The sequence below is a fragment of the Quercus suber genome, unplaced genomic scaffold (assembly GCF_002906115.3).
Source record: "Quercus suber isolate HL8 unplaced genomic scaffold, Cork oak 2.0 scaffold_99, whole genome shotgun sequence".
Classification (NCBI taxonomy): Eukaryota; Viridiplantae; Streptophyta; class Magnoliopsida; order Fagales; family Fagaceae; genus Quercus; species Quercus suber.
The window spans coordinates 1,495,137-1,522,888 of record NW_027069564.1 but is presented as its reverse complement, the minus strand read 5'-3'; the positions used below and the strand labels follow the sequence as shown (position 1 = coordinate 1,522,888).

Below are 27,752 nucleotides of genomic sequence, written 5' to 3'. Positions count from 1 at the left end.
AGATGGCAGTTCACTTGAATGTAGGGGTTATGAACTAAAAGAAAGATATTTTGATAGATTATTTTTGCTAGATTTGTAATTCCTGATCTTTTGGCCCTTTCATTCTTTTTTGTATAGACCAAGTAAGTTTATTGGATAAACTGAGCTTGTAAAAATCTTTGCAAAATGTGGAGCATCCATGGATAAGAATATTTGCAAGTAGTTGATGGTGAGATTTAGTAGAATGGAGCCAGTTACATTAAAGTAGACGTCACTGAATATTCTTATATCTGCAGAGTCTACATTAATCATGTGAAAATATGTAATTTTGGTAAACATATTCATAGCAAAATTAAAGTATTGAAGGAGGCAAACTTGAGGACAGCCATTCTAGAGTCTAATTTTTGTTTCTACCTTGAAAGAAAATCTAGAATACCTACCGATTGAATGTTGGGGCCTGATGTTGGATGCATCTGAGGGATATTGTTTACAACTGAACTTCCAGCTTGCCAGACGTGATTAACAGTTGTTCCATTCTTTAGCGGGCCCACAACACCAAAAATAGTCATTTCATTTTTGGCATATGTTGCTGAGATGTTTGAAACCCGAAAGCTAAGAGCTGCTTGTTTCATTGAAGGGTTGTAACTGGTTATTGGTGTTGTATAAGCTCTCATAGTCCCATTAGCATTGAGAAAAGCAACAATAGCCTGCGATCCAATCATGCTTGTTCCAGTTGGATTGATTGCCCATGCAATCCATCCTGTAGAAGTTTGAGTTGCTCTGTAAGCAATCTGAATGCTTCTGGTGGATGGAATGTAGTTCCAGTGCAGATGGCTCTGTAATACTGAAGGTCAATGCAGGAATTGAATACTTGGTTAGTTGAAAAGGTGTAGTTTGAGCAGGTTTGAGCAGAGGAAATGTAGACTAGAGAGATGACAATGCAAACTATCAGGATGGGTGTTGAGGTCAATGCCATGGGATACTGATGAATTTCTAGGAGCTTAGGATTACAATGATTTTCTGCTGGGGAAGAGGGTTAGAGGATTTGGAGTTAAACTGTTGGGTCAAATAAGCTTTAATGCTGAAATATTTTCCAAAGAGCTTGAATGGAAACAAGAAATTTTTATCAACGATGAAATTATTTGAATTTCCAGCCTTAAAAACTCAAATTTAGACAAGCATTCGATCCTTGATTTTGTAAAAGCTAGCGGCTGTTTTGATAGAAGCGTAAAAGGGTTTTTCTCCTTTTTAATAGAAGTGTTTAGTGAAGTGTAAAATATGGTTGAAGTGTGAACTTTTGTGTTTTTTGCAATCCCAGTGTGAACTTAATGAATTGAAGTAGAATAGTCATGAGAGTTGTCTTCATTATAGCATCACGAATTCTTCATTGACATTTCTCCTATGATGTAACTGCTTTTTTCCAACCCAACACCAATTCAACAACAAAGCGTAGTCCTAAAAAGTGGGCATAATTGTTTGATAAACCGACAAGGGATTAATGGCAACTTATAGGTGAAATGAAATACAAGTTTTTAGCTTTAGACAGTCTTTTTGAAACGTCGAAGTAGCATTTATTTATATATTAATCTTTAAACTTTGTTCTTCACATGAACAACATGTGCCAGGTGCGTGTCTATGAAGCCAAAACAAAAAGATAAGATAAGAATACAGAACGTAATAAGTAATAGAAAGCCAGTGAGACAACCTATTAATAAAAAAAAAATAGAAAAAAAAAAAAAAAAATCTTGTGGAGTAGAGTGGGGGAGGTAACTTTTATAGTAATAGACTGAAATCAAATGTGCAGGTAACTAAACTTATTAATTGCACTGTGCTCCAACTCCATCATCCATAGTTATTAAATTCGAGGGATCAATTTGACTAGTTGGACCAGTAAATTTTGATGATTCAAATCCTATATCGGCTGTTTAAGCCTATGAGCACACGCACCTGGTGGCTGTGTTTTTTTAACTCGTTCAACGCGAATGAGTTCTTTTCTAACTTGTTCAACCCGAGCAGGTTCTTTAAAACTGATCATGTACTCTAAATCACTAATCTACTTTTTTTTTTTTTTTTTTAATTTTTATTACAAATAGTTTGACATTTTGGTCTTTTAAAAGAAAAATGTTATATTACGAAAAGAACATCTTCCATTATTTATTTACAATTATTTCCACAATTACATTTCTTAATTTATATAAAGTTATTATGAAGAAAATTATAATTTTCAAAATGGTTTAAATTATTTTCATTCAATTTTTTTTTCAAAATTTTACTTTAATTTAGTTATTTATACTTTTATCTGTGTTGAACTTCTTAAGACATGTATTTATTTATTTTTATTTTTAATTTTTATATGTTTTGATTGGTAAAAAATTGTATCTTTTTATGATATTCCTTAATAAGGATTTTTTTTTTTTTTAATTGAACATAATATTCTTTCATGACTTATGATTTAGGTAAATGTTTAAATATTGACTCTCTATATATTACCATGATTTTTTTAATAGAGTTTGTAGTATGTTTTTATGTTAGAACCTCATTCGTTCTCCTTTGTGTGTGTGTTTAAAAAAAAAAAATTAATTAGATCATTAAATTTTTTTTTTTTAAAAGTTAACTCTTTAAGTTGACATAATTGGTAGAGTATAAAATGAAACCCAAAAAATTGGATAAAAATAGACAAAGAGTTTTTAGTGATTATTATTGCGTAAAGCATGCTACTATATGCTTAAATATTATTATTTTTATTGTAGGGACCCAGTTTGGATTGACCCTGAGTGATGGGTTTTCAGCCCAATAAGCCCAAACAATACATTTTTAGAGTATGGTCCAAGAACTAGTACTGTTTTTCAGGAAGGGTTCTACTCATCAATCAATAAGGGATACTTTCGGTTCGCTCTCTGAGGAAAATTATCCTCGGCTCTCTTTCAATTGGTCTCTCTCTTTCTTTTTCTTTTCCTCCTTTTCTTTTTTCTTTTTTTGTCCCTCCCCCCCTGTTTTCTTCATTCCTATGTTATATACTCCGTTCTCCCCCTGTTTCCATCGTACACGTGTAGTTCTTATCCTGGGAGCTTCTTTCTGTCCCATCCAGTACCTACCGGAACCTTCAGCTTAGTGGTCATAAAACTGCTTAGTTACTGTTCAGGTATCACCTCCACATTAATGCGGCCAGACTGTTAGCTGGAAAGCATTTAATGTGGAGGTGATGGCCTCAAAAGATATTTGCTACCTTCCCCGACGCCTCTTAAGCTATATCCAACTTCCAGTTCAGATACAACTTGGTGGGGTCTTTCCGCTAACATGAAGATTACCTTGACCTCGGACTTTGGTGTCCTCGGACGTGTGTTATGCCGCTGTATATACTATCTACTCGTTTCTTTCATACCACCCATTTGATAAGAATAAAACTTTTTAGGCTGTCCTCGGATTACTACGTGTTCTCGGATTGGGCCTTTGGGCCTCGAGCCCATTTCTGAGGATTACTATACCTTTTTAACTAACAGGCCCCACAATTATTATTATAAAATATGTTTTAAAATTGGTCTATCAAATTTTAACCCTTTTTTATAGATTTTTTTGTTGGGTAAAATATTGTTAATTTTTAAATAAATTTTAGTTAAACATGTGGTTTGATTTGGTAAATATATAAAGATATTAGTTAAGTTACAAGACTCTTAGCAACGTTACACCATTTATCTATGATTATTTTTTTTAAGAAAAAAAATTAGAAAATTTATTTAGCTAAAGTTATCAATGTTAGTATTATCTACCTATGATTATTTATTTTTTCTAAAGAAAAAAATTAGAAAATTTATCTATATAAAACTTTACAGAATGATGTAAATATGACCCTTTTTTTCGGTTGATTACCTAAACTAGAAATCCTTCTTTGAATTATCTGGACAGATGAGAAATTTGCTCGATTTCTTATCGTCTCAATTTTCTCAAATAAATTGTTTTGCTCCAATCGTACGCTTGGTTTCCTCATGTCAATTGTCAAGTTTAGGGATTCGTGGAGTTGAAAGGATGGAAGAAGAGGACGAACCACCTACATAAAAAGTCAAAGGAGGTTAGGACTGTCAAAAAGTTGATAATGCAATGCGACATAGACATGGAGAAGTTTTTTTTTTTTTTTTCCTGAGAAAGGACATGGAGAAGTTAGGTGAGAATATTTGCATCGTATTGGGCTTTGGATCCTTGTCAAGTTGGAGTTCTAGAAGGTTAGAGTTGAGACAATTTGGAGTTTCGACTAGGCGTTTTGAATTTAGATAAGAAAAATTCGGCTTGACCTTATCAGTATTTATTTATTTATTTATTAATAATGAGGGATATTACTAACTCAACTATTTTTGCTATTATTTTTACATATTTTATTACAATAAAGTTAAGGAAGCAACAAAATTTCACACCCCTCTTAAATTTGTCTATCAACTCACACCTAGACTTACCACAGTTTGCAATTTAATTTTTCTTTCAATGGCCAATTTATGAAGTGTTTGACAAAATTATGAGCGTAGTAAAATGGTTGTGAACGTTTATTGTGACCTTAATATTTAGGACTTTTTATTTATTTATTATTAAGATACTTGCATTTTAGAAGTTGGGGGAGAGGTTTTTTTAAATCCCGTACATTTTGACTATCTATTAGCCATATTAGCATAATTGGATGGAGAGTTGACTAAAATACTAAATTGTTACACAATTGAAATTTGAAGAATTATAATTAAATATTTGAAAATTGAGGAATTGCTCATGTCCCAAATTTGAGGGACAAAAGATGTAATATGCTCTCTCTCTCTCTCTCTCTCTCTCTCTCTCTCTCTCTCTCTATATATATATATATATATATTACTATGACTTAAATGGCTAGGAATTTGAGGGACAAAAGATGTAATCTGTCTCTCTCTCTCTCTCTCTCTCTCTCTCTCTCTCTCTCTCTCTCTATATATATATATATATATATTACTATGACTTAAATGGCTAGGATGGTTATATTGATTTTACGATGTAAATGGTAGATAGGCATACGTGTAAGTTAGATGTTTAGGTGTTCAGTGTAGGTGACCTAAAAGCCTAAAAGCACATTTGGGTGTCAAAGCTTTGTGTGCAATAAAAATGTAAACTTTAACACTAAAAACATGAAAAGGAAAACAATGGCAGAATAAAGAAAGTAAAGAACAAAGAGAATGTATGTGGAAACTCTGTGTAAGGGATGAAAAACAATAGCAAGTGAAGGACAAAATATCCTCCACTCTTAAAAGTTGTATAATATATGAAAAGTTTAAGGCTACATAAGTTGTTGTTCTTCCCAAATACCCATCATTTTTGCCTTTCTTTACTACTCAGATTTCCTACCTCTCTACCCTATTTGCTCAGCAACATTCTCCTTTTATAGAACGAGGAATGTTGTTGGATGTACAATAACAGGTGTCTCACTCTCATTCCTCTCCACAAACCCTAATACAATTGTTGTACTATAGCTGGAGGAGAGAAAAAGAACCGCTGCTGTCAAGGTAGTGAGATGAAAGGCAACTCTACTACATCGTGAGGAACAAGTATCGACAATGAAAAGGATTGCATGGAAGCTAAGGGCATTGCACGTGTCTTTGGCAATGGTCCAGCTTAGTACTATCCAATAAGGGGTGTTCTACAGCCTTTGACCAATAAAGACCAAATTCCCTTTCATGGTAGTGCTTGGTATCCATGCCATACTGTGCATATTGCTTCCCCCAATGGTGATCAAGCTATTGGCACGAGCTAGGGGCCTAGCTTCCCTCACCAACACTTGTCTCTTGTACCTCACGGTTTTTCCATGTGATGTAACCAAGTTAGCGTGTTTGCTTGCATTGGTTTGTGTAATGTACAATAGGAGTGGCAATGTTTGACACAACTCGCAAACTACATGAACACAGTATAGGTATTTGAGAGTTAGGGTTTAGTCCTAACAAGTTCGGGTTATAATCGGGACAACCCATAATCGACATAATAAGAAACTTGTCAACTGTGGGTTGGCCTGCTTAACCCACATCAAACACTGTTATATATTTGTGTCAACATGAAATGACCAAATTTCAAACCTATTTAACCAATATAACAATTAAATATTAATTTTATTTTAGATGTTATTTGTTATAGGTATTTTGATGTTATGAGTTATGACTTTGTATAAAATTTGTTGTTTATTAAATTTAAAACATTATTAATAAGGTCAAACAAGTTGAAATGAATTGTGTTTGAAGCGGGTTAAAGAAGTTGTATTTGTGTCAACCAATACAACTTGTTTAATATCAAGTGGGTTAAAATGGGTCATGTTATATTTGTGTCAACCCAACCCATCCTATATGTTAAGCGTGTCAATTGAGTCGTATTGTGTCAACTCTCTTCATAAACAGGTCATGTTAAGGTTGAAGAGTCATGACATGATTTTTAATAAATTGCCACCCCTAATCCATGGTGTAACATTGGAAAAATTATATAGTAGAATAGTCTCATAAGATACCCTCTCAGTCCCCTTCTATCATTAGACAGCAACCATCGGCATCTCTTTTCTCAATGCCTTTGTGCCGCTCAGCCACATGGGACAGAGAAGGATTTGCTAACTTTACCATGCTGCTAGACTGCCAGTACACTGAAGTTTGGTAGAGTTTCACTGATCTCGTAGTGGCTGTTAGAAAAGGATTTGGTTGAGTGTTCTGGAATGGATTAGCATATGTTAAGAAGTGGGTTAGTAAAAAATCAGGTAACCTAGCAAGTAGCAACTCACTTCCGACTTAAGTCAAACACCTTTTTTGAGTGAGCAAATTTTTTTTTTCTCCAAGAAATCGTTATAGATTCTCTAGATTAACTGTTTTGGCTTATACGAAATCATCATCATTTAGAATCCCTTAAGTGTTTCTTGGCAATTTCTTAATTAGGTTGTGTATGTTTGGTGTGTTTGCACTGATAGCTTTTGGCTATTTATTTATATAAGAATTTTTAGGGGGTCTTATTGTTTATTCTTGAAGGAACTTTATATTTGGGGAATAGTGAGTTAAATTTGAAGTGAGATTTTGGCATAGATGGTTTAAGTTAATCATTGGTGATTCATTGGGACAAAGGTGAGTTATATATTTAAGATAAAGACAGATTAACAGAAAGCGTTTAAGAGATATGTTTTTGAAGATTCATATAATTTCATTTCTTGATTACAACTGGCCTAAAAATGAAATAGAAAACTATATAGGTGGAACTTATATTAGCTAAAGCTGTCATGCATTTTATAAATACAAGCTGGCGAACGTATAGAAACATAAAATAGAGGCATTCATCCAAAAAAACAAAACATAATAGTCAATAGAGGGGGCAGTTGGGAGTAGTTTATTTTATATGAAGGAGTGCATTAACAGTATTACATATGAGCCATTGGCTCCTGCCTAATTTCTGGAAATTTGTCCCTGAAATTGCTGAGGGTTGCTCATAATTGCTAACAGTATCAAAATCAAATACACTATGCTAGTTTCACCAACATACTTTCTTATTTTTTATGGGATTCACCAACATATATACTTACACCTGCCTAATATCTGGAAATTTGTCCCTCAAATTGCTCACTCTATAAAGGTTGCTCATTGCTAACAATATCGCAAATCACAATCAAAAACATTCTTGTGCTAGAACTAAAGCCTGGAATTACAAAATTTAAAAGTTGATAAAAGTGCCTCAAATCCATATATGTAAAGTCTGATCGAAGGGAAGGGATGTTGTTGTTGACATGATCACATGAACAAGGTTGCATTATATCATACCCTAGGCTGAGAATATTCTGGATTGATTAATGATTACACTTATTATATGATGGTGGATGGTGGATTAGTGCGCCAACATGTGCATTTATGTCCTAAAAGAAGCTCTCGACTCTTGTGTGTGGGATTCTATTTCTCTTTTTAGCTTGGGTAGTTGGGTTGGTGATTCTAAATCAGAAAAAAAAAAAAGGAATTAGTAACTATAAAATATATAAAATTAAACTGTTGGAATTCGATCAACAAAATTAATGTTCTTATTTTTAAAAGAGAATTTTAATTTATGACGTTCATTCTTAATGATAGCTCTTTATCATCAAAACAAAACACCAATCGATTTTTAGTGTAAATGGAGATTGAACCCTAAATCTCTTATTTAATCATTAGAGATTTTATTAGTTGAACTAATTAGAATCTACAAATTAATGGTTTTTAGAATTTGTTTTTGGTATGAATGTCATTTGGCTAGAACATATATTAACAATTTGTTATACTTAACTAATTTCCACTTGCACTCATAATTTTGCAAATGAGATACAAATACAACATAAGATTATAAAAAGGACGGTGAGGATGTCCTTTCAGTAGGGGAAAAACAAAATTAAGAGAGATGTGATTTATTATTATTCTTCAACCAAAAAAAAAAAAAAAAAAGGAAAAAAAGAAAAAGAAAAAGAAAAAGAGAGAGAGAGAGAAAGAGATGTGATATCATATATGATTATATACTAGGAAAACATTTTAATGTTTTATTATCACACAATGGTCGGCGAAGCAACTTTTCCATTTCTACACGTGACCATCTGAGTTACACACAGATACAGCCTGTAAGTATTATACAACAAATTAAAATATCATTCACATTAGAGCACGCCATTTAGGTCCACATTTGCAGCTTAATTATGTATTTTTTTTTTTCTTCTCACTTATTCCTTCTTAAATATCTCAAGTTCACCTTCTCAAAAAAATAAATAAAAACTCAAGTTTTTCACCTCACTTTCATCTATACGTAAGATATTGCATTTCTGACTGTTTCCTCTTTGCTTCTTAATTTAACTTAAGGCCTATAACCTTTCACATGATCAAATGTATAAAAAAATTGATACTATGGGTGTTGTCGATATTTTCCCATACTATTTCAAGCCCTCTGTTTGGACATGATCTTAAGGTTCGATCATTTTTAAGTTTACAATTAGGACTCACATAACTTTATTCACATTCTGAAAGTGACCATTTAAAAAGGTTGATTCGTTCGATATACTGTCCATTTGGTATAATTAATTTTGCCAACTTATTTTACTATTCAGCTTATTTTTGCTATTATTTATGGTTCCTACTGCACTTTTGGTATTATTTATGGGCTACACTATACTATTTCAGCTAACTTTTACCTTTATTTATAGTACTTTCAATAAAAAAATTTCAATTTCAACAGAATAAACGATCTCAAGCAGATCTATAAGCAATGGGAATCATTTTAAGATGATTGCAACTCTAAAACTTAAAAAAAAAAAAAAAAAATGCAAGAATGTTATACAAAGCTTAAAAAACCCTATATACGATGAGTATAACAATATTAAAAAAAAAAAAGGGTTAAATCACCATTTACCTCCCATGGTTAGTCATGTCACAATTTTGTTCACAAAATTTCATTGGTTACATTTATCCCCCTCAAGTTTGAAGTAATATGAATCCGGTTATAAATAAGCATTAGTCATATACATGAAATGTGTGGGTGGAATTTTTAATGGTGACTTGAAAAAATACCCTTAAAACTATGAACAAAGTTTAGTTACAAAATTAGTTATAGTTTAACGTTACAACCTTACTCAATATCTTTTTATTGAAGGTGAATTTTGACAAATCTATCATTGGATTATCTTCTTCTTATATCTTCCATGTTTGCAAAAATTTTAGAAAATTAAATATCAATAATTGTGTCATCAATAAATTATTTAAATTGCAAATTTTTGTAGTTTAAAATTATACATAAAAAATAAGCTAATAGATTATATAGTAAATAATATTCGATAAGCACAAAATTTTATATGTGTATTAAGAGCGTAAAGAACATGCAATTCAATTGTTAAATTTTCAAAATATGTAATAATATTAATTTTTTTAAGGAAGTTATAGTCTTAGGCTACAATCAATTTTATAGCTAAACTTTTTCCTAAAACTATCATTTCTACTATTTTTTAGCAGGAAAAAGTTTAAATGCAAACAAGTTTGGAGCTATCACCCTCCAATCCATTATGTGACTATTGAAGAGATCATCCACATATAATTTTAGTTGCATGATTTTTGAATGAGTCATGTGATTTGTTTAAATAATACGTATAGATAGTCCTATAAATCATCACGAAGTGGGTCAATGGAGATTTCTCCAAGCTGGTTTGGAGCTAATCTTTGTCCTAGTTAGCCCTCTCTCTCTCTCTCTCTCTCTCTCTCTCTCTCTCTCTCTCTCTTAGTATGTCCCTCTAACACTTTCTCTCTAATAGTTTTTCGTTCATTGATTATGGCTCCACCTTTGGGAATACTCAACTTGAATTTGGTTGGTGTGGGATTGGAGATGGACTCAATCTTTGATTGGGCTATGTCATTAGATCTTTTGGAGGGAATGAGCCGTCGCTTATGGCAACAAGTGGATGTGGTTTAGGTTTTGGGAGTTCCTTAAATGTTTTTTCCCCCCTCTTTTTGTGGTTGTGAAGGGATTTGGTTTTGAAGTCCTCTGATGATGACCACCAATGAAGAACCAATCGTTCATTTTAAGTCCATGAACACACACACACACACACACACACACAAGCTCCCTATTCTGCCACTTACTGATATCAACAATTCAAGAACTTTTAATTTAATAACAATATAAATGAATTGGAATCTATTAATTTCTAGTTTATTTTTTATTGTATTGGTTAATGAAGAAATCGTAATTTGTGGGAATTGAATTTTGGGACTTCAATTTGCATTTTTTTTTTTTATAAGTTTACTTTAAAATTTGTGTAATGTTGTGTTTTTATGGGTTAGACATTGTGGAATCCACATCATATAAAATTTATTGATTTGGATGGAATGCTAATGGTTTTTTTTTTTTTTAACTCCAAAATTTAGAAGTATAAATGTAGCAAATAAAAGTTTATGGACTAAATTGTGATATGGTCAAACTATAGGGATAAATTATAATTTTATTCTAAAAAAGGTTTGAGAATAGTAGATCCTACCAAAATGTACTCTTTTTAACCTTTTCCTACCATTGATTTTCCAAATTCATTAGAAGTTTCTTAAAAATGCCCAAAAAAAAAAAAATCAAACTAAAAATATTAAAATAAGGGTAATAAAATAAATTTATATATATTGTGGGTCAAGATAGGTCAAATGGGTTAAAAAACTATCAACTCGAACCTAGTGCAACCTGAGTGATGATGGACATAATTTACTGTTTAATTATTGTAATTTATTAATTTCGGCATTTTTATGTAATTTTCGTTATTTTAGGTTTAAGACATTTATTTCATTGCTTTTAGGTGTTTTTAATACTTTTTATGTTAAATTCGGTTCTTGTTATGGTTAGGTATTAATTAAGACTTATTTTCTTGTCTGTCAAGTTTTATGAAACCTTTAAATATGCCCCTAAGCCTATAAACGTTTTTTCAGAGATTATAAATAAAAATTAAGACTTTTGTCTATTGTTTTCTCTAGTAGATTCCAGACTTATCACATTATGAATTCAAAGAACTCTCATAAATTTGAGGTTTATTACCAAAAACTAACAGTTTAGTAACGTGTGTGGTTTATTTAGGCTTTTGCGACATCATCAAGACTCTGAATAAAATTTCAATTCAACCCAACCTACCAATCAGATGTGTCTAGTTGGGTTGGATTGAGTTGGATTGATTTTGTACTATTGGTGGGTTAAATGTATACGTCTACTTCTTACCAAATAGGAAAAATTGAAAAAGGTCAAAAAAAAAAAAATTTAAAAATAATATTTTTCATATTAAGAGTTTTGTAACTCAACTAGTATCTCATAATGTATCCATAAAAAATATTTAAGATTCAAATCCCCGCTCCAATTATAACCATCAAATTATGAAAAATAAAATTAAATGTTTTTCACACCAAAACAGGCTTGAATTAGATATTTGCTTTATCAAAACACCCAGAACAGCTTTTCATGTACGCCAAACGTAATTGCATCAAAGTTTAAATTAATTCAAAATTGAATTGATATATATATATATATATTGATTTGGAGTCAAGGCAAACCCCAAATATTGTAGTTTACCAAACACCCCATAAAATTAAAAAATAATAATAATAAAAAAATAACCGGCCAGTTTGAATTACAAATTTCCAACCCCATCACAAGATTCACAACGCCGAAAATGGAAAGATGCATTCATAGAACGTGTTGACGTAGAGCTGACGTTGATTAACGCCTCGAAATCATGACACGTGGTGTTGATGAGCCGACACGGCATGTAGAGCCCAATTAACGTCGCTTTTAAGTTTGGTCAATGGAATAGACTGGAACTTTTGGGTGTGAAGTGTGTGAACTTTCATGTGAACGAGGCGAAGGAAGGACTCGAGTCAACGCGTTTTTTTTTTTCCTTTTGTTTTTACGTTTGTTTTTTTTACAAAGTTCGGCTCAAATCAGTTTAGAGTTATTTTTTCTGACTATTTCACGGTGCTTTATAAGGTTATTTATTTATATTATGTAAACAAGTTATACATCTAATTAAGAGTAGTAATACTGCGTTGTGTTGGATATTTATAATATTTTTACAACAATTTTATAATAAATTTTTATAAGAAATTATTAGTAATATATGAAAAAATAATGTTAGTAATGAGACTAAATTAGAATTAATAACAATTTGCTTCATAAGTTTTGTTATAAAAATTATTGTGAATGTAAAATTACTTTATTATGTGACTAAAATTATATACGATAGTCATTACCGCTTTGAATGTTAAAAGAAGATATTTCTAAGGTTTAAAACAAAACTTTTTTCTTCTTCTATTTTTCCCTTATATAAGCTTCGTTTAGGATCTGTTTATTTTGTTGAAACTAAAATTTTTTTATTGAAAATACTGTAGATAAAAGTAAAAGTTACGATAGTCATTACCACTTAGTATGTTAAAAGAAGATATTTCTAAGTTTAAAATAGAACTTTTTTCTTCTTCTTTTTTTTCCCTTATATAGGTTTCTTTTAGGATCCGTTTATTTTGGTGAAATTGAAATTTTTTTTATTGAAAGTACTGCAAATAAAGATAAAAGTTAGATGAAATAGTACAATGTGACTCATGAATAATACTAAAAATACAGTGAGACCTATAAATAATAGAAAAAATAAACTGAATAATAAAATAAACTGACAAAATTAATTTTTGCCAAACGAACGCATAATACAAGAAAAAGAAAAGAAAATGTTCACTCAATTTTTGATGGTACTACCATGACCACGTTCTGTACGTCAATTTTTTTTTTTTTTGGAGAAATTTCTGTCCGTCAATTTGAGAATTAATTTAAAGTTTATTTTTCAAGACATAATTAATAACCAGATTTAGTCTCTTAATTATGTCATATGTCATCATCAGTTTTGAAAAAAATTGCTGAGTCTTCTTAATTTCACGAAAGAATACTGATTTTCCAATTGCAATCAAGTAATCAATATGTGAATTGCCGTGGTCCATAATCACCTAATCATACTTGTTTGATCTTAAGCGTCGGAGAAAATTTCTCTTCGGTGGTAGGTGCTACGTTGAACTTCAGCCATGACTAATTACAAAATAATAATGATGCAGACTTTTATTTGCTCATTGCTGATTCAACATGTGGGGCCGCTCATATTTATTTTATTTTATTTTATTTATAAATATATTTACTTTCTTGGTGACTATTCCATATTCTAAGAATACAAACTAATTTCTCGTACACCTATACGTGTACAAATGCAGGTGTGAACAAGGAGAGTGGTTGGACTGTAAGACCAAACCAATGTGTACTTTTCAAAAGTTAGAAATGTAGGAAGCAAACAAAAGCCTATGACTTCTTCTTCCAATATTGCTTTAGAAACAAAAATCTTTCCTATCAATTTTGCCAATTCTTTATTTCCAAAAATATTTTATTTTATTTTTTAAAAAACAAAGAAAATGATTTCTTATAGTTTATATTGGACTGTCAGCAATGCAAATCGACAGTCATGCATATATATATATATATATTTATTTATATATATTCTAGACACAACAAGAACAAGTCAACAAACCCCAACTCTTCCAACAATATTTTAACATCCACTTTCCCTTCTTTTTCCTCCATGTCTCCTCTAACATCTATAAATTATTGAATTTTGATCCATAACTTTGATATTAAGATTGAGAACATACCTTAGGAAACAATTTCAGTATTATCTGGAACATACCTATATACTGAAAACTTGTTTTCTATTGAGGTGTTCATCTCTAGACCATTATACCTCAAAAATCCTCAAAACCTTATAGTTGTGATCACCAACCATGAGTAAAGCTTTGACAACTTTGTTGTTTTCTTGTATTCTGTTCTCTCTCTCTGTTTCATCCTATGCTCAGACCTGTAAGTCCTACACTTTCTCCTCTAACAGGGTATATGCCTCATGCCAAGACCTTCCTGTATTGAGTGCATTCCTTCACTATAACTATAACAGTTCAGCCAACACACTTGATATTGCATATAGAGTCACTGGAGCCACAGCTACAAATTGGATTTCTTGGGCTATCAACCCTACTGGACTACAAATGGCAGGGTCACAAGCCCTTGTGGCCTTTCAAAACTCTTCTGGAGCCATTCGGGCATATACATCCTCAGTAGCAAGTACTAATATTGCTACGCTGTCAGAGAGTACTTTGAGCTTTGAGGTGTCTAATCTCGCTGGATCATTTGCGAACGGTGAAATGACCATATTTGCTACTTTGGCACTTTCTAATGGCATGACAACTGTGAACCAAGTCTGGCAAGTTGGTCCAGTCAGTGGAGATAATCCTCAATCGCATGATACCAGTTCCAGTGCAGCTAACATGCGATCAGTGGGCACTTTGAATCTTGTTGATGGAACAGCAACTTCAGGAGGAGGAACCAGTTCAAAGCTTCGAAGACAGAATGTAAGTGATTCAATCTTCAAGTTTTTTTTAGCAAGTAGATCATATTTTTGCTTAATTTTACCTGATTGTTGTTGTTGCAAAATTTGTTAGAGGGTTCCTTTCCATCTTAACTACCAATCTTCTGGGTTCTTTTGATGAGTTTTCGTGCGATTGATACCTATTTAGAAACTTAAAATTAACCATAAATAATAGATACCCTCTTGATTAATTCTATTGTCTGATTATAAATTAACATCTTTGTGATGGTTCCTATATAGGCAAATATTTAATTGGTCTTAATTTTTACCGTTCAACCTTAGATCTTTCATAGCTGTACGCCTGTACTTGAATCTTGTCCTGCTAGGCAAGATTATAGCAAGAGACATAGCTGTCTCAGTAGGACATGTATTTTTTTCCCCTTTTTATGAAATAGAATTCTACGACTAACTCTATGTTTGGTTCGAGGGAATGGAAAATAAGAGAAAAGGTAAGAGAAAGGGTAAGAGAAAAGGAACCAGGGAGAAGGGAAAAATGTGGGCCCAAGTGTAAGTGTATGTATCCAACCAGCGGAAAGCAGTTAATTTTTCTTTATTTCTCTCCTCTTCCCCTCAAACCAAACTTACACTGTGTGTGAATCATCTTGAATTCCGGTTTTTGTCGCCAAATCTGACAAACACTTATGACGAACCATCATCTCAAGAGTGAGTGGTGGTAAGACATATATTCCTGAGATTCCTTTCCTGAATAAAGACAAATGCTAAAAACAAAGATCTATGCATTTTTCACATGCTCAATAACATGAACCATTTGTCTGTGTTACTTGTTTGTAAGAATAATTATGAAACAAAAAAGAAACATCTTCTCCATATTCAAGGGTCTAATTTTTCCAATATTGGATTGACTATTTTCAGGTTCATGGAGTGCTAAACGCTGTTAGTTGGGGAACATTGATGCCTTTGGGAGTGATCATTGCTAGGTACCTGAGGGTGTTTAAGTCAGCAGATCCAGCATGGTTTTATCTGCATATTGCATGCCAAACTTCTGCCTATGTTGTTGGGGTGGCCGGCTGGGCAACGGGTATGAAACTAGGCAGCGAGACTAGCGTTCACAATTATCCACATAGGAACATTGGCATAACCCTCTTCTGCCTTGCAACACTTCAGGTACTCCATTATTTCATCCATACATGAACTCTAACTCATTGCTTATGAGATGAAATTATCAATCTTGATCATTTAAACTAGTTAAGTGTCATATTATGAGGCAATTTATCAACAATTCAATGTTCTTTCCTCTTTGTCATTGAATAACATTCAGCTTATCCTTTTTATGTTTGTTTTCCTCCTAACCGGCTCTGCCTCTGATGTTTTCTGAACATGACTAAATCATCTTAAACGAGTCACATTTACTAATACTATATCAACTATGCAATTTCCTTTCCTGCATGCTTTATAATGTGTCTATTGTAGTTTTCTTACAACTGTGTTAAATGGTTGTAGGTGTTTGCCCTGCTTTTGCGGCCAAAGAAGGATCACAAATATAGATTATATTGGAACATCTACCACCATGCAGTTGGATACACTGTCATTATTCTGAGCATTGTTAATGTCTTTAAGGGACTTGACCTCTTGGAGCCTGAAAAGAAGTGGAAGAAGATATATACTGCGATTCTAATTTTCTTGGGCTTCAATGCAGCTATGTTGGAAGCTTTTACTTGGTACATTGTCATAAAAAGGAAAAAGACAGGCTCTGACAAGTACCCTTCCTATGAGAATGGAGCGAACGGAGCCAATGGGTATGGTGCGAGAGCACAGCAGGGAGTGTAGTTTGTAGACTAGAACATCTTTCTTAGATGCCATCGGTGAGGGTATTTGGATGTCCCACTTGTTTGGGAGAGTTTATTACTTTTATTTGATTTGATTTTAGCTACTACCTAGTAGTTGATGTTTGGAGATTCATAGGGTGTAATTTATTGCAGTATATATAGATTGACTTCCTATTTTGTTATTTGTTTTCAGATTGATCTTATTTAATTCAATTATTTTGGAGCTTTTACTAAGACTATGGGGTTCTTCTGATTTGACTATTTAAAAAAATAAAAATAAAAAGAAAGAGCCTGGACATGAGGGAGGACCAAGTCCCTTATGTTCTACTAAGGACAGGTACAAGTCCTAAGTGAATGTGTATTAACCAATAACCAGGCTGTGTCTGTGTCACGGCCTTTAAATAAATGTAAAAGATTGAAAAGGAAGCATGAATCATGGATGTACTCTGTCACTTTGCGTTAGAGTTTCAGTTGATTCTACGTTAAACAATTAAAAGGTATTGAAAACATAATAAGAATTGAGGACCATTTCTGAAAGGAGTGAAGTGGGGTTTGTTTCTTTGAGCGTTGATGTTTAGTTAAGGGGCATAGTGTTCTTGGCACGTGTCTTACTCAAATCTAGCCAAGCCAGAAGCATGTTTTTTAAAAAGGCTAAATGTAATATTAGAGCACTAAATGGCAAGAGCTCAAGGACTCCTACATGAAATCTCTACTTTTATATGTATATATTCAATAATAGGAATCTCTTTAATGACTTGAGCTTTGTCTGCTTCAAAATTTTCATCCTCTGCAACAAATCAGTGTTGTATTTTATGTAACAGTTTAAAAGATAATGTACTGAATTGTAGATTTCAGAATGTTTTCTACCTTTATCAATGTTGAAGTCACCGAGACTCCACGAAAAGTTATATAAAAAGCCCATGGAATATTCAAAAGCCCATGGCAACCACATATAAAAATTCCACGGAAAGTTATAACTATTTATCTTAAGACCATGGAAATTATATTCAAAACTCATGGCAATTATTTATCTTCAAAACCCATAGTAATCATTTGCAAAAAAACCTATGGAAAATTATATCATTTCATCATGGTAATTGTGGGTGTCCAAGGACTGGGAATGAAGTTGAAGAGTTGCAACATTGGTGTGGGAGTGCCATGGGCCAAGGGCCCAAGAAGGAAGGTCACTTGAGGAGAGGAAGGGATGAGTCAAGGTGCTCCAAGGCATTCCAAGTGGGAATGAGAATCTAAAGAGAGAGAGTCAGTGGTCATAGGGGAAATTTCTAGTTTGGAATAGCCTGTCGCCTTCACATTAAACGGTGGGCAACAACTTTATCAGCTTCATTGATGAGGAAGTGACTTGAACAATGTAAGTCATAGCTAAGCAAAATCCTTCCACCACCTTCTTCAGAGGTAGAAAGAGACAAGTGTCATGAGGGAAAGCTAGTCAGGTAGGGATGGATGGTTGAGATATGAAAAAAGGAAAAGTATATAAGAAAGGAGGGGTTTACAGAAAAATGGGATCTTGACACAAGTATCAAGGGACAAAGATAGAAACAAGAAGAACACTTAGAGAGAGGAGAGAGTGAATAATGACAATTCCTGTGTAATTGTGGCCTCCTCGGACCAGCTAGGAAGGTTAAATTGGTTCATTTATTTAATATGATTGGTCTTTTCTTCCTTGTTTTTGTCCTCGGGTGAAGCCCCCCTCCCCCCCCCCCCCTCCTCTTTTGTCCCCCCCCCCCCCCCCCCCCTCTTTTGTTATCTAGTTCCCTTTCTTACAAATTCGTTATTTTGGGCCACGGTTGAACTGATCTAGTCATTATTCTAAGTGGGCCTGGGCTGCCAGATTCTTTAGTCCTTACAGTAATTATTTATCTCACTAACATTTGGATCTCATGAATATTATCAATATCAAAGCCCATAACACATTATTCATAAAAGACCATGGAAACCATATTATAAAAACCCATGCAAATATTATTTATGAAAGATAATGGAAATCATTATTCAAAAACCTATGGCAAATATTAATGAAAGCCTAACATTTACACTATTTTTGCTAACAAAAAAAGCTCATGTAAAATATAAACCCATGGCAATATTATTTATCTTATAGGCCCAAAGAGTTATATCAAAAGTGCAAGCCCAAGTGAAAGACTCCCCAAGACAAGGCCCAACTTGAAAAGTTTAGCTTGCATGGAAAAACCCAACAATAAACCATAGCAGAGGAAGCCCACATGTGAAACTAAGTCAACTGGGCCTTGACTGAATGACAATTGGACAACACTATAAAGCTACTAAGTGCCCAAACCAAATTGAGAACAAACCACCTGTTAAAATAAGGTCATATTAGCCCCTTTGTCACTACCACCTCTGACGTGAACAATATCCAGTAGGTGGGCTGGCACTTAAAAGCTAAAAAGCTAGAGAGCAATAATTGTTTTTCTTATTCTTCACTTTCTAGTCACAATTCAAGGAAGCCATGACTAGTGCGTTAACTAATCAAATTATTGCTTACTAAAAATATATATAATTGATTCATGAATCAAGCCTATGAATCCCCAAAGGGAAAGTTTAGGGAAAAGTGGTTTGGAGGGCCTTAGGAGATTCCAACAGAGTTCTCAACAAGTGGCTTAGAGTGATAACCAACACTTATGAACTTTGATCCTAGTTGCAGCTAACAAGATCATTGGTCGTAATGCATGCTCTAATCCCAAGGGCTTAGGATAATCTCCTAAATCCTAGCATCTAATGTCAAGGTTGCTGAATCTCAGCCTCCAGTTGCCATTACCCAAAGAAGCAAAAACCTCTAAAAGCGAATCACACAAATTTTGACCAAATCCTAAGATAGATAATTTGAGATTCCCTTGCTAATTAGACCTGATCTTCTTAGATTTTGCTAATCACTCCCTAAAACTCCATTATAAAATGAACCCACCATCAACTCCTAAAAATATGCCATCTTCTCATAAATCCTCTAATTACTATCTTATTTTCAATTGATAAGTTAGTATTCTCAGCTCATAAATTAGTCTCTTAGTTCATATAATAGCCTCTTAGCTTTTAGTTCATGAATATCTCCTATACTCTTACCCACAAGCATTCTTCCCCACTTCATCAAAATAATTCCAACAATACCCACCAACACTATTATCTTATATCTTCTTATTATATTCTCATAAATACTTCATCCATCATGCTATTCTTAGCTCATAAGTCAGTTCTTGATTTCATAAAATATCTTTCACTCCATAAACATCCTTATATGCATATCCACAAACACTCTTCCATCTCATCAAAAAGTTCTAGTAGCATAAAAAGCCTTAAATGTCATGGCTGAAAAGAGCTAAAGACTAGTTTGTCCATCTCTATATTTACACATACTTACCCATCAATCTCCACAAAGTAACTTCCATCATTTATTATATATAAACACCTCATTATCAACATGGCATGACACAAGGACATTGTTTTAATATTTGTTGCATTAGCTAGAATCTCTCTCTCTCCCTTTTTTTCATCATAATTTTTCCTCTTTTATTTATAATTATGAAGTTTTTAGTCCTTATATGTTGCTTTTCCATTGAATCCTATAATGTTACTATGAAATTCTTTCCTCTTGTTCACTTAATAATAATAATAATAGAGAAAATACATGATTTTTCTGATGTGAACATATTTCTCAATTTGTCGAACAACCAACTGTTGGACCTTTCTCTTGTTTCATTGTTGGACTATTATTTGAGCACTTGTTGTGGTGGACCATCTTTTGTGCTAGCTTATCTTTGCAAAAGGTATTCTTGGGGGTTTTTATTATAATCCAATGATGCAACCAGGACCTTGAGCAAAAATTGGCATTTCCCATTTCAACGATAGCCTTTGAGTAATTTTCTAAGCCCAACGTCGAGTCTCGCTCTTAGTTTCCCAAATATTTTTTTGGCAATAAAAAATCACACCCAACAAGATTATANGTTATCTAGTTCCCTTTCTTACAAATTCGTTATTTTGGGCCACGGTTGAACTGATCTAGTCATTATTCTAAGTGGGCCTGGGCTGCCAGATTCTTTAGTCCTTACAGTAATTATTTATCTCACTAACATTTGGATCTCATGAATATTATCAATATCAAAGCCCATAACACATTATTCATAAAAGACCATGGAAACCATATTATAAAAACCCATGCAAATATTATTTATGAAAGATAATGGAAATCATTATTCAAAAACCTATGGCAAATATTAATGAAAGCCTAACATTTACACTATTTTTGCTAACAAAAAAAGCTCATGTAAAATATAAACCCATGGCAATATTATTTATCTTATAGGCCCAAAGAGTTATATCAAAAGTGCAAGCCCAAGTGAAAGACTCCCCAAGACAAGGCCCAACTTGAAAAGTTTAGCTTGCATGGAAAAACCCAACAATAAACCATAGCAGAGGAAGCCCACATGTGAAACTAAGTCAACTGGGCCTTGACTGAATGACAATTGGACAACACTATAAAGCTACTAAGTGCCCAAACCAATTGAGAACAAACCAAAAAATCACACCCAACAAGATTATATATATATATATATATATATATATATATATATGCACCCTCACATTTACATTCTCATATGGAGGAATATTATGTTACGAAAGTAACAATTTGAGATGGGATGAAGAAGAAATTATTTGTTGCATTTATGGACCCTCAAGGATGGGAATGTTATTTTGTGAAACCTTAAGAAAAGTTGATGTAATTTACTCTATTTTAAAAAAAAAAATTTATTATGTCAACATTTGTCAAATCACTAAAACCCTATTTGTTTTGGCATAAACATTTTTTCAAAAATATATTACTCATTTTTGGACATTTAGGGTGACTAAAAATTTTGGTCAAATTAAAATAATTTTCCATTGATTAGGAAAAACATCCACTTTGGGGTTGCAAACATTTCACTCTTTTTACAATGGATGAAAATATATTACACTTTTAGAGGGTGTACAACATTTTAAACTCAAGAGTTGCAAAAATCTCCAAAATGAGAAAACTATTCCCACGATATTGAAAATGGAGAAAAATATACTCAAAACCTCCAAATTAAAATACATTCAAAACCTTCAATATAACTAAAATACTCTATATTTCTAAAATGACCAAAATATGTCAAAAAAAACCTCTAAATGACAAAAATATACTAAAAACCCCTAAAATAACAAAAATACCAATAAAATCCTAAAATGACCAAAATACCCTCAGAACATGTGAAATGCCATTGAAAGCTTGAAAATTATCATAATGCCCTCGAAACATCTACATGATAAAAATTTACCCTTGAAAATCTCTAAAATAACTAAATTACTTTGGGAAACGTTAAAATAATAGAACTACTTTTAAAATCTCTAAAATGATCAAAATATCCCAAATTTACAGGATGACCAAAATAACCTTGAAATATCCAAAATGACCAAACTACCTCACTATGATTGAAATACTCCCCTAAAACAACCAAAAGGATCCAAAAGCCATTGAAATGATGAAATTACCTCTTGAAACCTAACAAAAATGACCACAATGATTGCCCACCAACTTTTAAAAGTTAAAAAAAAAAAAAAAAACTTACAAGTGTTATTTTGGAGGTTTTATATGTTTGTGATTATGCATATGAATGTGTAAATTTAGTTTTTTGTTTGTCATAAATAGTTTTTCCCTTTTTTTGGTTTCACTATTACTTTAATTGCACATAGTTATGTGATTTTCAATAATTTTACTGTGGTTATTCTTATTTTAAAATTGATTTTGATTGTTATGATGAATATTTTAAAGTAGTGATTGGGAGACTAAATTTGGGGTAGCTTTAAGATAAGTTTTTCATTTTTGGATGCAAGGCATCATAAATTTCATGAGACTTTAAAAACTGCTAACTAGGCCAATAAAAAACCCCATAGATCTCACGAGACTTTAAAAGTTACTAAGCAAGGGAGAAATTATTGTGTATTTTCAGAATACCATAAATACGCACTCCCTCCTCTTATATGAATGGTGAGTTCTACCAATAGTGAGACTCATCATTCATGTAAGAGAAAAGACTACATATTTATAATACTCTAACAATATCTAATAACTTTTCATACGCCAGCAACTGAATTTGTTAATTACTATAGTTATTTAATATAGAATAGTAACATTAGATGGAGGCTTGTACGCTAGAGAAAATCCGTACAGATAAAAGAGAAAAACATTAATCTTTTTTTTTAAGAATTATAGTAGAATTCATATTAGGATTAGGTGATATACTAGTGAGTAGAGCCGTCACCCCCAACAAAACAAAACAAAACAAAACCTCCGCCACACACGAATGTTCAAAAGCTGAAATGCCAAACGTCATTCTTCACAGTGTGAGAATGGCAGTCTCCTCCTCCAACTCTTTCCTATCCACATCTCTCCTCAAACCCAGCTTCTCCCACTTCCCTTTAAAACGCCTCGTTTCAATTCCCACCTGTCTCTACAACAGCAACAACAACAAGAAGAAACTTTCAACCGCAACACCAGCTTGTGCTATTGCCACCGATTCTTCTCAGTCTCACACTCAGACTGCCACTTTATCCCTAAACGACGGAACCCAGATTGAGAAAACCGAGAAACTCGTCCTTCCCACCAACCAATCCTCTCAGAATCTACTCAGAATCCGCCACACGGTAATTTTAATTTTGTCAAAAAGCTCATAATTCTTTCGTTTTTATTTTATTTTATTGTCATTGGTAGATAAAGCAATTGATTTGTGAACTTGGGTTATTTATGGCTCTTTTATTCTTGATTTTTATGTCACAAAATGGTATCTAAACAAAGGGGTTTTTGGTTTTGTATGCCCAAAATACATACAAGTGTTAAATTTTATTGTAATTGGTTCAATTTTCTTTGCATTAATAGCCCAGCAAGATACCAGTTCAGTTTACTGTTTCACATCTTTACTTTGTTCTACGAATTTAAGTAATATATGTATGTGTGCCATCGAGTGGGACTATGACTCTTGGTAGACTGTTTTTGGGGGACTGATTGATTTATTTGCTTCAACATATAGTGTGCACATGTGATGGCCATGGCTGTCCAAAAGCTTTACCCGGATGCGAAAGTGACGATTGGGCCGTGGATAGATAGTGGATTTTATTATGATTTTGATATTGAGCCTTTAACGGATAAAGACTTGAAGAGGATTAAGAAAGAGATGGTAAGTATACTCTTTTTTTATTAGTAACTTTTTCTTGTTTTTGAAATTTTAGAATGGAAGCTTACGAGCTTTGGAAACTATTCATTAGCCTATGGTTTCAGGGTACAGAATTTATTTCTTACATCCATCTGTAGGATCGGATCATTGCTAGAAATTTACCACTTATAAGAGAAGAAGTTTCAAGAGATGAAGCTCAGAGAAGAATAATGGCAATCAATGAACCTTACAAAATAGAGATTTTGGAAAGTATTAAGGAGGACCCCATTACCGTCTATCATATTGGTATGACTTGTCACTGCCTTTTAATTATTGTTCCTCATGTCTTATGTGCTTTAGTTAAAGCTTGTCATTTCATGTGCATCCCCTTTGCTATACTGCTTGTCTAAGTATAATGTCTTTTTAATTTGTTAAAAGAAAGATTACCAATTGCCCCAAAAGCTTGAGCTATTAAAACAATACTGAATTTAAACATTTAACTGTTATTTGAACACTCCTCACTTGTGCACCTAGACTCCCCCTTAATAAGTGGTGCCCAACATGTGGGATTTTTAACTTTTTAAAATGGGAGATAGAGTAAAGACACAGTCCAAACTCAAGACCACTTACCATGATAAGTTATGAATTGTCCCAAAAGCGTAAGCTATTAGGAAATTGTGAATTTAATCATTTTTTAACCATTATTGTAGCAAGACAAGTAACAATTTTTCTTTGTGGAGTTTGATTCTAAACGAAGTACTATGCAGTTAGATGTGAACTTATCTAAATCTTCTGATTGTATTATTCTATTTTCTTTCCAGGTAATGAATGGTGGGATCTTTGTGCTGGGCCTCATGTTGAATCTACTGGAAATATTAACAGGAAAGCTGTTGAACTTGAATCTGTTGCTGGTGCATACTGGAGAGGGGATGAAAAGAAACCAATGCTGCAGAGGATCTATGGCACCGCATGGGAAAATGAAGAACAATTGAAAGCATACCTTCATTTCAAAGAGGAGGCTAGACGCCGGGATCACAGACGCCTTGGCCAAGATCTTGATCTGTTCTCCATACAGGTACTCGTTTCACATTGAACTGATACTGTTCTATGCTGCTTGTACAGATTAATTAGTTAGAATTTCTATCTAATTCGATTTTGTTGTTAGATTGCTGATATACTTTAGCTTATTGGCTACATTTATGCAGGATGAAGCTGGTGGTGGTTTAGTTTTCTGGCATCCAAAGGGTGCTATTGTGAGGCACATAATAGAAGATTCGTGGAAAAAAATACACATTGAACGTGGTTATAATCTGTTGTATACTCCACATGTGGCCAAGGCAGACCTTTGGAAGATCAGTGGCCATTTGGATTTCTACAGAGAGAATATGTATGATCAGATGAATATTGAGGATGAACTTTATCAACTTAGACCAATGAATTGCCCTTACCACATTCTAGTTTACAAAAGAAAGCTTAACTCTTACCGGGATTTTCCTATTAGAGTTGCAGAGTTGGGAACAGTATATAGATATGAATTATCTGGAAGCTTACATGGCCTTTTTCGTGTAAGAGGTTTCACCCAGGTATATTATTATTGCTTATTTTGTAATTGTCACTCCATGCATTCAAATGCTCTAGATGTTTTTCCAATCATATGATCTTTCATAATTATAGGAAGACCAAAGTCAACTGTCAGTCTTCACGGTGTTGTATAAGGACTATAACATAGCAGAAAAGGTGGATAGAAGTTGGCCCTCTTTCTGCTGTCACAACATGCATATATGACCTGGTTTTTGGTTTAACCTCAGGATCCCTTTTGCAGGATGATGCGCACATCTTTTGTTTAGAGGATCAAATCAAAGATGAAATCAGTGGTGTCCTAGATCTTACAGAAGAAATATTACTGCAATTTGGTTTTAGCAAGTATGAAGTCAATCTTTCTACAAGACCAGAGAAAGCTGTTGGAGGCGATGATATATGGGAGAAAGCAACATCTGCCCTTAAAGATGCTTTGGATGATAAAGGGTGGAGCTATCAACTTGATGAAGGTGGTGGTGCCTTTTATGGCCCAAAGATTGATCTCAAGATTGAGGATGCTCTTGGAAGGAAGTGGCAATGTTCAACCATACAGGCAATTTCTAAACTCAAAAAAATCTGCAGAATTTGATGTGCATTTAGATTGGTGCAGCTAGACTGTCTAAATCATCTCTCTCTCACTTTCCATATACATAGATACATATATATATATATATATATATATGCACACATTTCTGATAGTTCTTAAAAAGTGTTTGGTCAGGTTCAAAGCATTCTTTTGAATGATATAAAAAAACACTGATTGTTTAATTTCATATTTTTTTTCAACATTTGCAGGTTGATTTTAATTTGCCCCAGCGATTTGACATCACATATGTTGACTCAAACTCAGAAAAGAAGCGACCTATCATGATCCATAGAGCAGTACTTGGATCCTTGGAGCGATTCTTTGGAGTTCTCATAGAACATTATGCAGGGGATTTTCCTTTGTGGCTTTCACCTGTCCAAGCTCGAGTTTTACCAGTTACAGATATCCAGGTATATATTCTCTTAGGTAGATTTATGGAGCATGTTTGGTTGTCTAAGCAATTTGTGTAGCCTGGTTTTTATTTTGCATAGAATATAATGCATAAGTTCATCATAATAAATGGGACAGTTTAAGCATGGCAGCCATCATCATACCGTTTGAAATGGGGTGTTTCATGAAATTCTGAGGAATTTTTCTATCCCATCAGTCTGGTGATGACTAATTTCTTCCAATGGTTCCATTTAAGATGATGAATTTGTGCATTAGATGGTATGCGCAATTTGAGCCAACCCAACTATCATGGGTAACCAAACTAACTGTTAAATGAGTTGAAAGGAAATAATTGCATGTCTTTAAACAGCTTGAATACTGCAATGAGGTGATAAAAAAATTGAAAGCAAACAGCATTCGAGCTGAAGTTTGCCATGGTGAGCGTTTGCCAAAACTCATTAGAAATGCAGAGAAGCAAAGAATTCCATTAATGGCTGTTGTGGGCCCCAAGGAAGCTGAAACTCAAACTGTTACAGTTAGATCTAGGTTTGGAGGAGAGCTTGGAACAATGACGATTGATGATTTTGTAAGCAGAATCAAGACTGCCACTGAGAGCAGGACTTCATTTTGAGGTACACGTAGCTGAGAATTTTAAGGATGTATATGCCAACAGAAAAAAAGAAAAAAGAAAACGATGGAACAATTTTATGATATGTAGGTATTCTTTTACATGAGTATATATATACTGGAGCACCATATCATTGTGTCCATATGTTCTTTAGTAATCTTTCTGGTTGGAATGTGGACTGGAGTAGATAGAATTGTTTTAGGAGGGAAAGAAATATCATTACAATTTTAATTTACATGCCATTTTTTTGATTCAATTTTCCATGTTCATTGCCAGCTTTCTCGTTCCCTGCTATTGCAATTTTTTTTTACAACAGTGAGTTAGACCAGGCAGACATTAGCACACATCCGGGCTAGCAAGGGATTAACTATTCATACAGTACGTAAAAGGAAAAAAAGAAGATTCTTAACTATTCTGATTTGTCAAACTGTCATAGCAATACCAGATTTCCACATGGTTTTCCGATCATGAATTCGTGATTAGATAACATCGATCTTGAAATGGAATCTCCATTTGAGGATACCTAGTAAATGTTGTCTATTCTTAACTTTAAAATTGGCCTACCAAAGAAAGGCGCGTGTGTAATGGAGATGCATCTGTCAAGATTTCTCTGGATACTAGATGGCCAAATAGCATGTGTACGATCAAGTAAAAACTTATAATCAAGTAAATA

The 27,752-nt window shown here is 33.3% G+C and overlaps 2 protein-coding genes and 1 pseudogene across 3 annotated transcripts; 2 read left to right on the top strand and 1 right to left on the bottom strand.

Moving 5' to 3' along the window:
- Nucleotides 1–191: 191 nt before the first annotated feature.
- On the bottom strand, nucleotides 192–1,321 carry LOC136068121 (cytochrome b561 and DOMON domain-containing protein At5g47530-like; annotated as a pseudogene).
- Nucleotides 1,322–14,134: 12,813 nt separating this feature from the next.
- LOC112018540 (cytochrome b561 and DOMON domain-containing protein At5g47530) lies at nucleotides 14,135–16,883 on the top strand. Its single transcript, XM_024051070.2, has 3 exons — nucleotides 14,135–14,897; nucleotides 15,788–16,039; nucleotides 16,376–16,883. Exons 1-3 carry the CDS (start codon nucleotides 14,277–14,279, stop codon nucleotides 16,700–16,702), a joined length of 1,200 nt encoding a protein of 399 aa, XP_023906838.1. The 5' UTR covers nucleotides 14,135–14,276; the 3' UTR covers nucleotides 16,703–16,883.
- Nucleotides 16,884–22,977: 6,094 nt separating this feature from the next.
- On the top strand, nucleotides 22,978–27,335 carry LOC112018543 (threonine--tRNA ligase, chloroplastic/mitochondrial 2). Of its 2 annotated transcripts, XM_065774840.1 has the most exons (9): nucleotides 22,978–23,391; nucleotides 23,775–23,921; nucleotides 24,056–24,203; nucleotides 24,719–24,972; nucleotides 25,103–25,480; nucleotides 25,572–25,634; nucleotides 25,720–26,028; nucleotides 26,271–26,471; nucleotides 26,822–27,335. In XM_065774840.1, the coding sequence occupies exons 1-9, from the start codon at nucleotides 23,068–23,070 to the stop codon at nucleotides 27,080–27,082; spliced, it is 2,085 nt and encodes a 694-aa protein (XP_065630912.1). In that variant the 5' UTR covers nucleotides 22,978–23,067; the 3' UTR covers nucleotides 27,083–27,335. The 2 variants fall into 2 exon arrangements, with proteins under 2 accessions (XP_065630912.1, XP_023906842.1); XM_024051074.2 differs by lacking the exon at nucleotides 25,572–25,634 and having other exon boundaries at nucleotides 22,979–23,391.
- The last annotated feature ends 417 nt before the right edge of the window (nucleotides 27,336–27,752 follow it).